At 33.4% G+C, this 13,190-nt stretch overlaps 1 protein-coding gene across 1 annotated transcript in view; it reads left to right on the forward strand.

The window, feature by feature from the left end:
- The window catches only part of LUZP2 (leucine zipper protein 2), a 569,898-nt gene that overhangs the window by 401,495 nt on the left and 155,213 nt on the right, over positions 1–13,190 (forward strand). The window contains exons 6-7 of the mRNA XM_077114242.1: positions 5,738–5,800; positions 11,817–11,879. Of these exons, the coding sequence (XP_076970357.1) occupies positions 5,738–5,800; positions 11,817–11,879 (126 nt within the window). The remainder of the gene's footprint in view (positions 1–5,737; positions 5,801–11,816; positions 11,880–13,190) is intronic.

Consider the following 13,190-nt stretch of genomic DNA (forward strand, 5'->3'; position numbering starts at 1 on the left):
TATAACATTCCATTAAAATAACAACAGAAATTCTCAGAGAACCTTGCACATAATCACATCATCTAATCACATAAAGAGTTTTATTTGCTCATCTTGCCTCCCCAATTTTTGTGTAAGTTTTATGCATTTGAATTAAAAATACAAATATTCTTTTTTGTTCTGTATTTTCACTCAACATTACAATAGAATACATAAAGGCCTGGAGTGTATTTTTTCACTTCCATCCAATTTCATGCAGGCACACAAATGCATTCACACACATTTCTATGGATTATAGTTTTGTTTCATTTCATTTTGTTTTGTTTTGTTTTTCAAAACCTGGACCAGCATTTCATACATTTCCCTGAAAATTGCTTTTTTTCAATAGCAATATAATCTGAGCATCCATCCAAGAGGATAGTTATAAATCTAATTTATTTTTTGATAGCTATATAATTTGTATTTTACATTCTGTTTCAATTGTTTGTCGTCATTTCTGTAGTCCACACTAACACAGCATGTGAGATTTGAGAAGCAACATGAGAAAAAATCAATAAGATTTCATGTCTTTCTCCATTTCCTTTTGCTTTGAATTTTAACATAAACTGCCCCCTCTTTTTTAATGTAGTTGATTTGAGCTGGGTGATTACACTTTAGGAAAGCAAGGAAAAATATCTGAAAAATTGTATAACTCTTTATTTACACTTCTTCATTGTTGCTATATCTGTGATAAAATAGCCACAATGAGAAATACAACATGACAGTAGATTTACAGTAAATCTGAAGAGTCAAGCAGATCTAAGAAGCCAACTTTATTTCTCATTACTCTCTATTATCTAAAAATTGGTACATCATATCTTCCTAATTGTTTTCAGGGGATCTGGCCAGATGGCAGTAGTTTTGTCTTTGAAGAATAAGTCTCACTCCAGAATAAATCAGAGTGATACACATATTCATCCAAAATGTCTCCGTTCCTTAAGTAAAGTGTTTATTTTCAATGAAACGTCTAACCTCATATGAAAATTGCAAATATTTACTCATCATACTTTTTAAGGTGACTCCCAGAAGTCTTTTTCCAAATCTCAGAGGCATTTGAAAATGGACTTAAATTCTGGCAAAAGTAGGCAGGAAACAGAGACAGAAAAGTACAGTTTCCAACTATTAAATGGGATAATGTTAGCCCCCAAATTGGCATAGTTTGATTGCATCATTTACTGACACTGAAAAAGAAATACAGATTTCCTTTGAACCTGTTGAAAAGATGGGTAACTTTCCTAACTTACATATATATATACACAGACATGTATTGACAATTTTCTTCCATTTCATCTAAGTTGAATAAAGAAGTATAGTGATGCACATATCTCTAATGTATTTTTCCTCCCCTGTTGTCTTTGGTGTCCCCAACATCCTCCTTAGATGGAATCTGTGCCTTGAAGCTCTCTTAGTTATAATCTACTGTTGTTATACTAGAGTACTTGTTGGTGGTAAAGTGTAGTGAGGAAAAGCATTCTAAAATCTCGTGATTTAATCTGTGTAGTTTAGTGGGCCTGTGACCATGAGCTATGATTTCCTTGTTTCTTAGCATCATCTCCTGCAACCTTATTTGAGACAGGAAAGCTAGAGAAGGCTGAACCTGGGAAATGCTTTTACCTTAGATTGGATAAAACTATGGCAATATATTTTCCCTTAAGGAGTTGGCTTTTGCTATGAGGAATGATCTGGGGTTATTTAATAATAGTTATTCTTCCTCTGCCCTTGCTGGAGCCAGGAGGGACACTTTCTAGCCTTTTACCATGAGAAGCTGGTGGAGTTCTTAAAGGTAGAACCCATGACATTTGGGGACTCCAAAGCTTGAGGCCTCCAGGAAGTTTTCACTTTCATGCTGGCCAGACTCAGCCTCCCACAACTTGTGAAAATTGTCATTTAGGTGTCCCTTCCTGTTTAAGGCTTCAGTGGCTTTTGTTTCAGGGCCGTGACTCTCTATACTCACCTTTCTCTCCACACCTCAAGGTGGTGCTTAGCCTTAAGACCTCAATTCTCTAATGAGTCTAAGAGAAGCAGTGGATTTCAGCTTTTGTGTTGCTGTAAGAATGAGTGTTGACTTCCAAGTTTTTTACATGTCAATACTGAAACCAGAAGATTCTTTTATCAGGTTTAGATTAGCTATTTTAAAGTCCTTTTACTGTCTCCAGCAATCTCTAGCATCTCTGGCTCTGTTTCTATACATTGATTTTTTTCTATTTATGGATCACGTTTTCCTGATTCTGTGCCTGATTAGATTTTTATTGAATTCTGAATTTGAATATTATAATTTTGAGTCCATGTATTTTGTTTTCTTCTAAGAGTATTAAATTTTATTCCACTTGACATTACTCTTGAGTAGGCTTGATTCTTTTGAATATGTTTTGTAAACTTTTTAAGGTTGGTATAGATTAGTCTTTACTGTAAGACTAGTTTAGTCCTATTTGTAAGACGTGCCTTTCTGAGGTCTTCACTGAATACCTTAGTTGTTCGAGTCTTTCCATCCTGGCTACATGGAAATTGAATGTCTCCCAACAGTATAGAGCTCTAGCAGTTTTTCAGCTTGCAGTTCCCTCATGCTTGTACTTTGCCAGACCTTGTGGTAAGTTATTTTATACATGTGTAGATTTCTATTAGTCTAAAGAGACAATGAGATCCCCTAGAACTATTCTGGAGCCCTGTCTCTTTATTGCTCCCGCTGCTTTGGTACTCTGCCACACAGATTTCACCTGCTCACCTTCCACTAATGCTGAACTTTTTTTTTTTTTTTTCCCAGTTAGTTAAGACTTATTTGTTCTGTTTGGGTTTTTCTTCCTGTGTTGTATTTGGTTAGTTACTTCTAGGTAGAAAGCCACGACAACTTTAACCACGATAACTTTAAGCCATGATAACTCTGCTCATTCCACCTCTATCAGGGGCCATGGTCTGGCACTTCCTGCTGTCCAGTGTCTGAAAAAATGTGTTTCAAATGTTTCTGTCCAGTTTTTCAGTTTATTGCAAGAGGGCTGGTGTGGTGCCAGATGCTCCCTCATAGCCAACAGGAAGCATTGGTTCAACTGATGTTTGACAAAGGTTCTTGGGTATTTCAGTGGGTTCTGGAATAACTGCAGATTTGTATAAAAAAACAAAACTGAACCTTGACCTCTACTTCACATCACACCAAAAAATTGTAATTTAAAGAGTAACAAATGAACAAAACCTCTAAAATGTCTAGAAAGATTTTAGGAAAAATTCTAAGTGATTTTGGAGTAAACAAAGATTTCTTAGACAGGATTCAGCAAGCACTAACCATAAAAGTAAAAATTGCTTTATCAAAATGCACTAGTGTGTGGACAGTGTGATGGTGGCTCAGTGACAGAGTTCTTACCTGCCATGCCTGAGACCCGGGTTCAATTCCCAGTGCCTGCCTATGCAAAAAAAAAAAAAAAAAAGCACTAGTGTGATTTGATTTGCCTCCTTTCGTAAAATTGAATATCAGTTTATTCTTGCTGTTGTATTTCCTATTTTACATTCCATAAAATTCTAGTAAAGAGATATATTCTTCAGGCAGAAAGTTTCTACAGTCATACAGATTTAGAAAACATAACACACATGGTACATCTGTATAATAAAGTATTTAAAAATACTGCAGAATATAAACTTAACTTTTACTCAATCCATATTGCCACAGCATCAAGCCCCTGTCTTTTTTTTTTTTCTGGCAAACGTTATTAACATCTAATTTAATGGCCCTGTGAGCACCTTTTTAGAAATACTTACTTCAGTTATGAAATAGAGAGACTCTTGCAGAGTCACTGATGGGGTGGAAAATCAAGCACTATTCAATACTGTATGAATTTGGCAAGTATATCCTAGTTCCTGAAAACTTCTTCCAAGTAATTAAGGAATACCTTTCCTGGAAACTCAATCTTCTAAGCAGGCCAAAAAAGATAACATAATAAATAGTATATTTAAAAAATGGTCCTTAATAGTCTATCCTGCTTAAAATTAATGTTTTCTATTTCTGAAAAATATATCATCTATGAGGGGTGGAAGTTAGAATACATTGTATAACATTAGCATTTTTAACACTCAAATCTATATTCAAAATTCCCACTTGAGTGTTAGCAACCTGAATAAAGGTTAATTACTAGCTTCCAAAAATAATCAAAAAGAAAAGTAAGAGAGAATAAGGTTTAAGTTCTGTTAAGTTGAGATGCAAGCTTTAAATAGTAGACACTATCCAGAGCCAGTGTTTCAATATATTATTTATTTCTCAATTTATTAATCTATAGCTGTTTCTAATCATTTGTAATAAACAGAACATTCAGGCATGGATTGTTTGACATGCAAATGTTCATATTGGATGACTTCACTGATTTTTTTCTAATTTTTAGAGATGGTGGTTTTTGTTCTACAATCTAAGTTGGAACATATCAGCATATATTCCCTCATTGTAGCTATATGCCTTTGAATACATCAGATTCTCTTTCATGATTCCAGTTTTGTGTCTTGATTTATGATGAGTACAAATATTTACAAGAACTCATAACTAAATAAATCAAGATAACTTTCTCCCTGTTTGTGTACAATATTTCATACCATTGAAATTCTATAGAAGCTTTTTAGAATTTCAACTCTTAACCAAAAAGAAAAATATAGACAGAGGTTTCTTTCAAACTAGGACAGCATATTCCCTGAGTGCTTGACAGGAAAACAAAAAAGAAAAATGTTCAAAATCAGGAGGAAATTATGAGTGAAGAACTCATAAATTTGTTATATTCATTCAGTCATTTATTTATTCACTGTGCATAAAACGCTCATTTTTCTCATGGTGCTCATAAAAACTCACAGTGTCTTTAGACTCATTATGTATAAGATATACTTTGTCATTACCCTGTTTGCTCTGCTAGAGCCAGTATGAGGTCTAAATTTTGTGAGTTATGCAAAGTTCTCTGAACTCCTTTACCTTTCCATGTGATAAATGTTGGAGAGGTGCAATTTGGGAAATGTATTATAATGACTCTAACAAAAGACCAAAAAGCCTGAGTGTAATGAGGCAAATAGAATTGCACAGCTATGTGGGGTTGTATTCACATAGTTAGGAACAAATGGCTTTCCATATCAGAAGGAACAGACATAGGAATCTAGGCCAGTTATGGTTCAAAGGGTTAACGACTCTGCCTGCACACATGGCTGGCAGAGAGGTTCACCTTCAGAAGCCTGGGAGAAGAAATGGCTTCTGAGCATCAAGGAGATCTTTGAGTTCAGGCATCAAGAATATAAGATGACTATCAAGCCATAGTCCTCAAAGGGAAGTAGACCCTTTGATGAGTCTTTGTCTGCATTATAATAGGGTACAATATGACCAATATCTATATGACAGCAGCAATAAATGCTTATCTTTCACAAGGTGCTTTCAGAAATTAGTACCCATTGCATTTTTGATACTAAAAGTATTTTATAAAATACCATATAAAACAAATGTTTAGAATGAGGTGGGACCCTATATAAGTGCTGAATAAAGTTTCCTTTTCTAAAATGAATGTATTATTTATAATCAATCATAATTTTAACTGAATTAAAAATCATTATTTTAGATTACAGATTTTATTCAACTTTATATCGATTTATCACATCTCACATCACAAAGTTCTTATCTGTGAACAGAGCATAGAACAATGGTGCTGTCATATCGAATGAAATTCTTAATATTTAGCACTTTTTAGCAGTAATGCTATATTTCTTTCTGCAGAATAAAAGCTTGAAAAACAAACTCTTGTCAGGAAACAAGCTGTGTGGAATCCATGCAGAAGAGGTGAGTAAATTTTATCTTATTCCAGCTTCAACTGGATAAAATCAATATTAATGCCAACTTTGTTCTTTTACCCTAAAATTTGGTAACATTTTTTCCTAACATAAAGGCAAAAATTAACTAAGGACATAAAACAAACACTTTGAATTCTCAGATTTTTTTAAATATTTTGACATCACATACTCCCACTCCCATCCAAATTTCATGACCTCCAATGTCACAAGTGAAGCATGCAGATAAAGAATAATTATTAAAGGACTACCATTCTTCTAAAAAAAAGCATTTAAATTTTCCTAATTTATAAAATTACCTCCCGATTACCTACAGGTCTCTATTCTCTCTAATGTCATTTTGGTCATTGTTTATATGAACTTTATGCCCTGCTAGTGTATTTTATGAGTGTTGTCAGGAAATAGAGACCAAAGCCCTGATACTAAACCTCTACTATAATGCGGTGACACCTGGTTCAGTGGAAAACAGGGCTATCTCCGTAAGGATTCTACTCCCTGATTAATGAAGAGGCACCACTACAGCTCAGGAACTCACAGCACCTCCACATATGGGAACTTAATTTATTAGTCTAAAGGGAAGAAGTTAAAGAACATCAGAAAGAGAAAGGAAAGAAAACAAGGAAGAATAAGAAAACTCTTGACTGGAAGAATACAGAGATGTTGAGTTGCAAATGTAACAAGAATAAAAATATTAATAATGACTCCCAGAAATAAAAATGCATTGAAAATTGCAAGAAACCCTTTAAATCATTAAACTTAATACATTTCTAGATATTAATGATTTAGCTGGATATATTCCTTTTTTTTTTTTGCTTTTGCAATAACTTATTTGTATTTGTAGTGTTAATCAGTGGGACACATAGGTCTATACAACCCCTTTCAATCATGTTCACTTTCAAAATGGTAATATTCTCATGCCATTGTCATTTACATATATGCAAAGTTGATTACATTATTTTTGAAAGAACAAAGGAAAAAGCAGAAATAAATATTTTTTATATGTTTACCATCACCTCCCTAAATAGCTGATGTCTCAGTAGTCAAGCCAGTTGAACATATTAGATAGGTTAAAAAAAATTACACTTTCCTAAGGTGATTTTCTGGAATCCTTGCTTAATGAAATTATTAGGATTGCTTTAATAACAAATACCTATAAATCCACTTAATTTTCATTTCTATATATCATCTATGTGATATACTATATGTCTAACAAATTTTGTGATGGCAATTGATCTTCAGAGAGAGGATTCTGGGGTTGATAGCTAAAGTTTACTCAATAAATACATTACTTGGTTCTACTTCTGGGATAGGAAATTTATCTCATATACATCTAAGTAAAAAATTCATTTAAAAAGACATTCTGGTTAATACAATTTTAACTGAAATAATTACTTTTCTGTGCTCCCTTTCTCCTAAATCTATCCATTCCTTGTAATTTCATAAGGTGATAGAAATATATTCATAGTAAATGTGATACTTTACACCCTAAGAAGAGGAGACACAAATTATTCTGTTTGTCAGGTCATACCAGAGGCAGATAAAAAGATGGTATTAGATGTGCAAAAAAGTTCTTGAGAAAAGTCTGTGAATAATAAAATATAGGGATAAAGGACAGGCAAGAGATAATTCATACCACGATGCAGATTTGACACTGGTGGAGGAAATGGGTGAATAAGGAGGAAATGGCTTTCACATGATAGAAATTTACTTCTTTTCCATAGTACTCTAGAAGTAAGTGACTTGAAATGATCATGGTGATGAATAGACTACTATGTGATGATATTGTGAGCCATTGATTGTACTCCATATATGGAATGTTTGTATGTTAAGAATGTTGTTCTGGTTTGTCAAAAAAAAAAAATATATATATGATATATGTAAGTGACTTAGAGTTGGTAATTTAAACTTTTCTTCATAAATGGATTCATTATTAAAACACTGATTTGTGTATTATGCAATGATTCATTCAGAACCTACGTTAAAATCTAGATAAGTTTTTTCTGCATTACATGATGATGAACTAGATTTCTTGAGTTTAGTTACAATGACTTAAAAATAATTTTTAGAATTTTCCCTCACAGTCATGCATTACTTCTTTGCATTGCATTTTCCAGATCTCATCTAATATTCAGTGAATTAAAAAGCAAATTTTCATCTCAGAATTTGATGAAAGAATATCCAAAGTAAGAGTAAATATGCTCCAAGTAAGGGCATCCTCCAGACACAGATCTACTTCCAGTTCAAAAAACCATCTTTCTAGGAACCCAGTTAGGAAAGGTGCAACCGTTGCACCCTGTTTGCCAGAAACATGCCAAACTAAGTTGAAGGACAGATGTCAATTGTTATATCTAGGTTGGCATTCATAGGATCAAAAGAAACCAATACTTGAGGTTCCTTTATTAAAGAAGGTGAGAATATTCCCTGGTGAATAAGTTTAATTCCTTATCACAAATTACTAATGTTCAAGTCTAACTTGCAATATAATAATCCATCTTAGAATATGCCTTCCAATATTGCTGTGTAAAAATAAATGGAAATTTTAAACACATGGAAACTAAGGGTTGATACCCTATAAATTGAAACCATAGATTGAATGTCTTTTAGATCTTAGTCTGTAGTATATTTCTTCTAGTCTCATTGCAGTTCTCTACTGGGGGAAAAATATCCCCTTTCACTGTTAATATTTGCTAAGATTCCAGAAATGGTACAAAGGTGGCCTATGTAGTTTCTTAATGTCAATTGTAAGAGGGGGATCCACTGGAATGGCATTTTGAATAGGGAATATCTGTATAGAAGCTGTATTCTGAAATTTCAACATGTTCCCAGGGTCCACAAAACACTCATATACTTCAGAGAGGATGGTTCCTCAAAGAAAGTGTTTGTGGTGGCCATATATATATATGTGTGTGTGTGTGTGTGTGTGTGTGTGTGTGTGTGTGTGTGTGTGTGTGTGTGTGTGTGTGTGTGTGTGTGTGTGTCCTGGGCTTGCCTGCATTTTTTAGCCTTTTCATTCAAGAATGATTCATATTTTCTCTTCTTAAAGTCTGAAAGGATATATTATCTCTGCATTCTTATTTATACATTTCTAGATGCTTCTAATAATGTGGACTAACATTGAAATGCATTACAATCTATTCTTTATAAGAAATTCATCTGCCTTTTATATTTATTTATTTATGAAGAAAATTTAGAGTCTGAAATGCTGAGTATGATGGGGAAGAGACCATTTTTTTAAATCTGCCCTAATAACTCTTCAAAAAAAATGGGGAAAATTAAATTGCTTAGTTCATCAAAACCATGAAAAACAAAGAGGCAATGTCTTCTAAATTTCACACAATTTTAAGAGCCCAAATTACATGGACTTATCTTCTACATTTTGCCTCAAATTTTGGTCTACATAGATGGATAAAATATTCAACTTGCACTGACAGGGTTGCCAATGTTTTAGTTTGCCAAGGTAGAACTTTTAAATGATAGAAGTACTACGAATTCTATTTATCATCAACGTCACTATTAATTAATAAAAGTAACAGTATTTGGACACCAAAAAATAGGAAGGACAATGTAATTCTAAAAGATAAATTAGCTTAGATGAAAAGATCTTTCATGACCTCTCCCTCCTCCTCTTCATCTTCCTCCTTTCCTTCTTCTAATCATCATTCTTGTCGTTGTCACATCATCACCATCATTACCAGTTCTAATTTTGCTGTATACTGGTGAATCATTTGCTGTAGACTAACAAAAATGTCATCACTGACAGACACCAAGTTTTGGAATTGCATTTAGAATCACTACTGTAAAAATAAAATTGCTAAAATCCCCAATATAATAAATCTTATTTGTTTGCTGGTTACCCCTCTGACAATTTTAACTTTTTACAATGTGGCTGTGAAGCCTAAAGGAAACAGAGCCTCAACTAGGTTTAAATTTTACAATCATCACAAAAAATGCAATGCCCTTACTTGGAGCATATTTACTCTTACTTCGGATATTCTTTCATCAAATTCTGAGATGGAATTTTGCTTTTTAATTCACTGAATATTAGATGAGATCTGGAAAAATGCAATGCAAAGAAGTAATGCATGATTGTGAGGGAAAATTCTAAAAATTATTTTTAAGTCATTGTAACCAAGCTCAAGAAATCTAGTTCATCATCATGTAATGCAGAAAAACTTATCTAGGTTTTAATGTAGGTTCTGAATGAATCATCGCATAATACACAAATTAGTGTTTTAATAATGAATCCAATTATGAAGAAAAGTTTAAATTATATTCTGCAAATTCAGTTTAATATTTAACAATGAACACTGAAAGGTTAAAATGGGCCCTTTCTTTCACTTAAATGACAGAGGATCAATTACATGATATTAGAGAAGTGAAGTTGGACAAATCATGCATGCCTTTTATAGTGGTAATTTCTCATTTCCTATTGACACCAATCAACATTTGTTTGAAAAATATATGAAAGTCATGTTTTTTTGAGAGACTATCCTTACTATAAATGAATCTTGTCGAGTAGATTGGAACAACAGGCAGGAAATGCCAGTCAAATGTGCTTTTGAATTTGAGAAAGATGAGAGGAATGGTCCTTTTCTGAAATCATTTACCCCAAATTAATAATAGTCATGTAAAGGAGGAATTGTCTAGGAGGTATTATTAATATAATAAGATAGAGACATGATGCCTAAGATCTCATTTTTTTGTCAATCTGGAAACCTTGTGTAGGGTGGGGTAGAGCTATATATAACAGAAATAGAATCCTGAGAACCCACGTGTAAGTTTTCATTCTGAACAGCCAGCAGTAACCACACACGCAGTACTGGTTCTTTGTCTTCTTGTGCAATGTCATATATTTAACTTCCATTATCCATTTCAAGGAAAAGAAGGCGCCTTTTCATAGAAATGGAATCATTAACTAGTTAGTAAGAAGCTATAAACTCTTGCTGCTTCTGGATACAGAGTTGAATTATGTAATCTAGATTTGTCAATGTGTCAATCTTTCTCTCTTCCTTCCCTGTCTCCTTTCCTCCTTTCTTCCTTTTCTTACCTCATTTCATTTATTATATTTCAAATGTCATTTCATTTATTTTTGTTGTCTTTTATCAACTTCTGGATTCAGTAGATTAGGTAATGCAGGTGGCTAACAATAGATACAAACAATTTGTGAAAAACTGTTTCCAATATGAGAAACTTGCAGTGATGTGTCTTTATAACACCTTCATTGTAATTAAGGGTGCATCAGTACTGAATAGTGATTTTAGGATTATGGCCCTATCCTGACATAGCCTCCCACTCTGCAAACTATTGCATGGCATGGTTAGAAATGCTTTTTTGGCAATAATAGGAAACTGAATTACAGTAGCCTTGCAGTTGGACGACATGCAACAAATGTACATTTGTGTAATTGTTAATAGCTCAAGTGGCCAGGTAGTCTTTCCTTGTAAGAAGATCTTCCTATCAACATACTTTACTAATAGTTTCATAACAGTCTTGTCCTAACGTCTATGACCAAACACTTTTTAAATTTAATTTTATTTTAGATACAATTTGCATGCAATAAAATTCACCTCCCTTATGTGTACCATTTGATGGGTTTGGCTGGCTCATGAAGTCATATAACCAACGCCACAGTAAAGGTATCAGACATTTCTCATCATCTGAAAGCTTTCCCCTTACCTTTTTATACTCAGTCCCCATCCTTAACCCCCTTTTTGTTTAATGAAACAAAGAAAGTAATGCAAAATAAGCAATGAAATTGAGGCATACCTATATTCAAATATATTTAACATCTAAAATTGGATTGTTAGTAATGCCTGGGTAGGTAAATTCCTGAGTGGGTGACAATAAGACACTTCCTCTAAATATTAATTTTTAAACAATATGCTTCCTTTTTTCTTCCTTTGTTTGGCTGCAATAGTCACTCTTGTGTGGTATAAAACTATTTTAATCTTCAAGTTTGAAAATATATAAATGAATTGAGCTGCTAATCCATGTTTCTGTTCTTGCAGTCAAAAAAAATTCAAGCCCAGCTGAAGGAGCTTCGCTATGGGAAGAAGGATTTACTATTTAAGGTAAGTCTCTTTCTCCCTTCCCCTTCCACCTAATCTGCCCAATATCTAAACTAAATAAAATATTACTTGGATTTTGTATAGCGTTATAATTTTGTTTTACTGCATTGAAAATACTTTCATTTCTTGCTTACTTAAAGGAGATAATGTAGTTCTAATTGTCTGAATATATTCTTAATCAAAGCCAGATATCTTTCTTAAGTGTTTTAAAGCCCTTTTGTAACTTTTTATTACTTCAATATAATGTTGAAAAAGATTGTCATGTGGAATATTTACACTAAAGGGAGCATTTGTTGAGTAAGTTTCCGGGGATGTGCTTATTGATGACCTATGTTCTTGAATTCCAGAGATTTCTGCGTAAATCTTTTTATTATAAAATGGCATTATATTTGATCATTGTTGATAAGTTTTGTTTATTAACACTTCCCTTTTCAAGACTATCCAGTCTAAAACCTGTAGATATGTACAGTATGAAAATGATGCCCCAAAGAGATCTACTTCTTAATCTCTGGAGCCTGTGAACATGACCTTATATAATGAAGGGACTTTGCAGATGTGATTCAGCTAAGGATATTGATATGTAGAGATTATACAGGACTGCATGGGTGAACCCTAAAAGTGATCACTAGAGTCTTTATATGAGGGGAACAAGAAAACCAAAAGGTGACAATGCAAGCATAAAGGAAAAACTGCAATGCAAAGATTCTCTCCTTGAGTCTCCAGAAGGAACCAGTCCTACTCAAACCTTGATTTTTAGTTCCATGAGGCTCATTTTCAGACTTCTGACTTCCAGAGCTGTAAGAGAATAAGTTTATATTGTCATAACACTAAGTTCGTGGCAATTTATTTTGGAGACACTAGGAAAGCCAAAGAAATATTTTCTTTTTTTCCCCTTGAGCAGGTGAGATAAAAGGCAAATGCTTTTAATTGTTATGTTTGTGGTACATCTGTATTGCCAAATGTATTAAGGGGATAGATCATTCAGCTCCTAGTACTGGGAAAAATAATTTACTTAATAAATAATAAATTGCAAATTATTTGGAGTGCAATATTTCCTTTTTCAAAGTGTGTCACTGCAACGATCATCCCAATCTACAACTGAAGGTTGTAGAAAGGGTGACTTTCCATCTTATTTAAAGGTTAGGATATTCTGCAATTTTTCCAATGAGGGTAATAAAAAATAATTTATCTCTCCTCTTCAAAGCCTTTACTTTCAGTTTAGAGCTTTGAGAAAGCATTCTCATGTTAACCAATAATTATTAAACACTCATTCCATGCAAAGCATGAATCTGCACACATATTACCATTTACTTT

The sequence above is a fragment of the Tamandua tetradactyla genome, chromosome 8, assembly GCF_023851605.1.
Source record: "Tamandua tetradactyla isolate mTamTet1 chromosome 8, mTamTet1.pri, whole genome shotgun sequence".
In the NCBI taxonomy this organism is placed as follows: domain Eukaryota; kingdom Metazoa; phylum Chordata; class Mammalia; order Pilosa; family Myrmecophagidae; genus Tamandua; species Tamandua tetradactyla.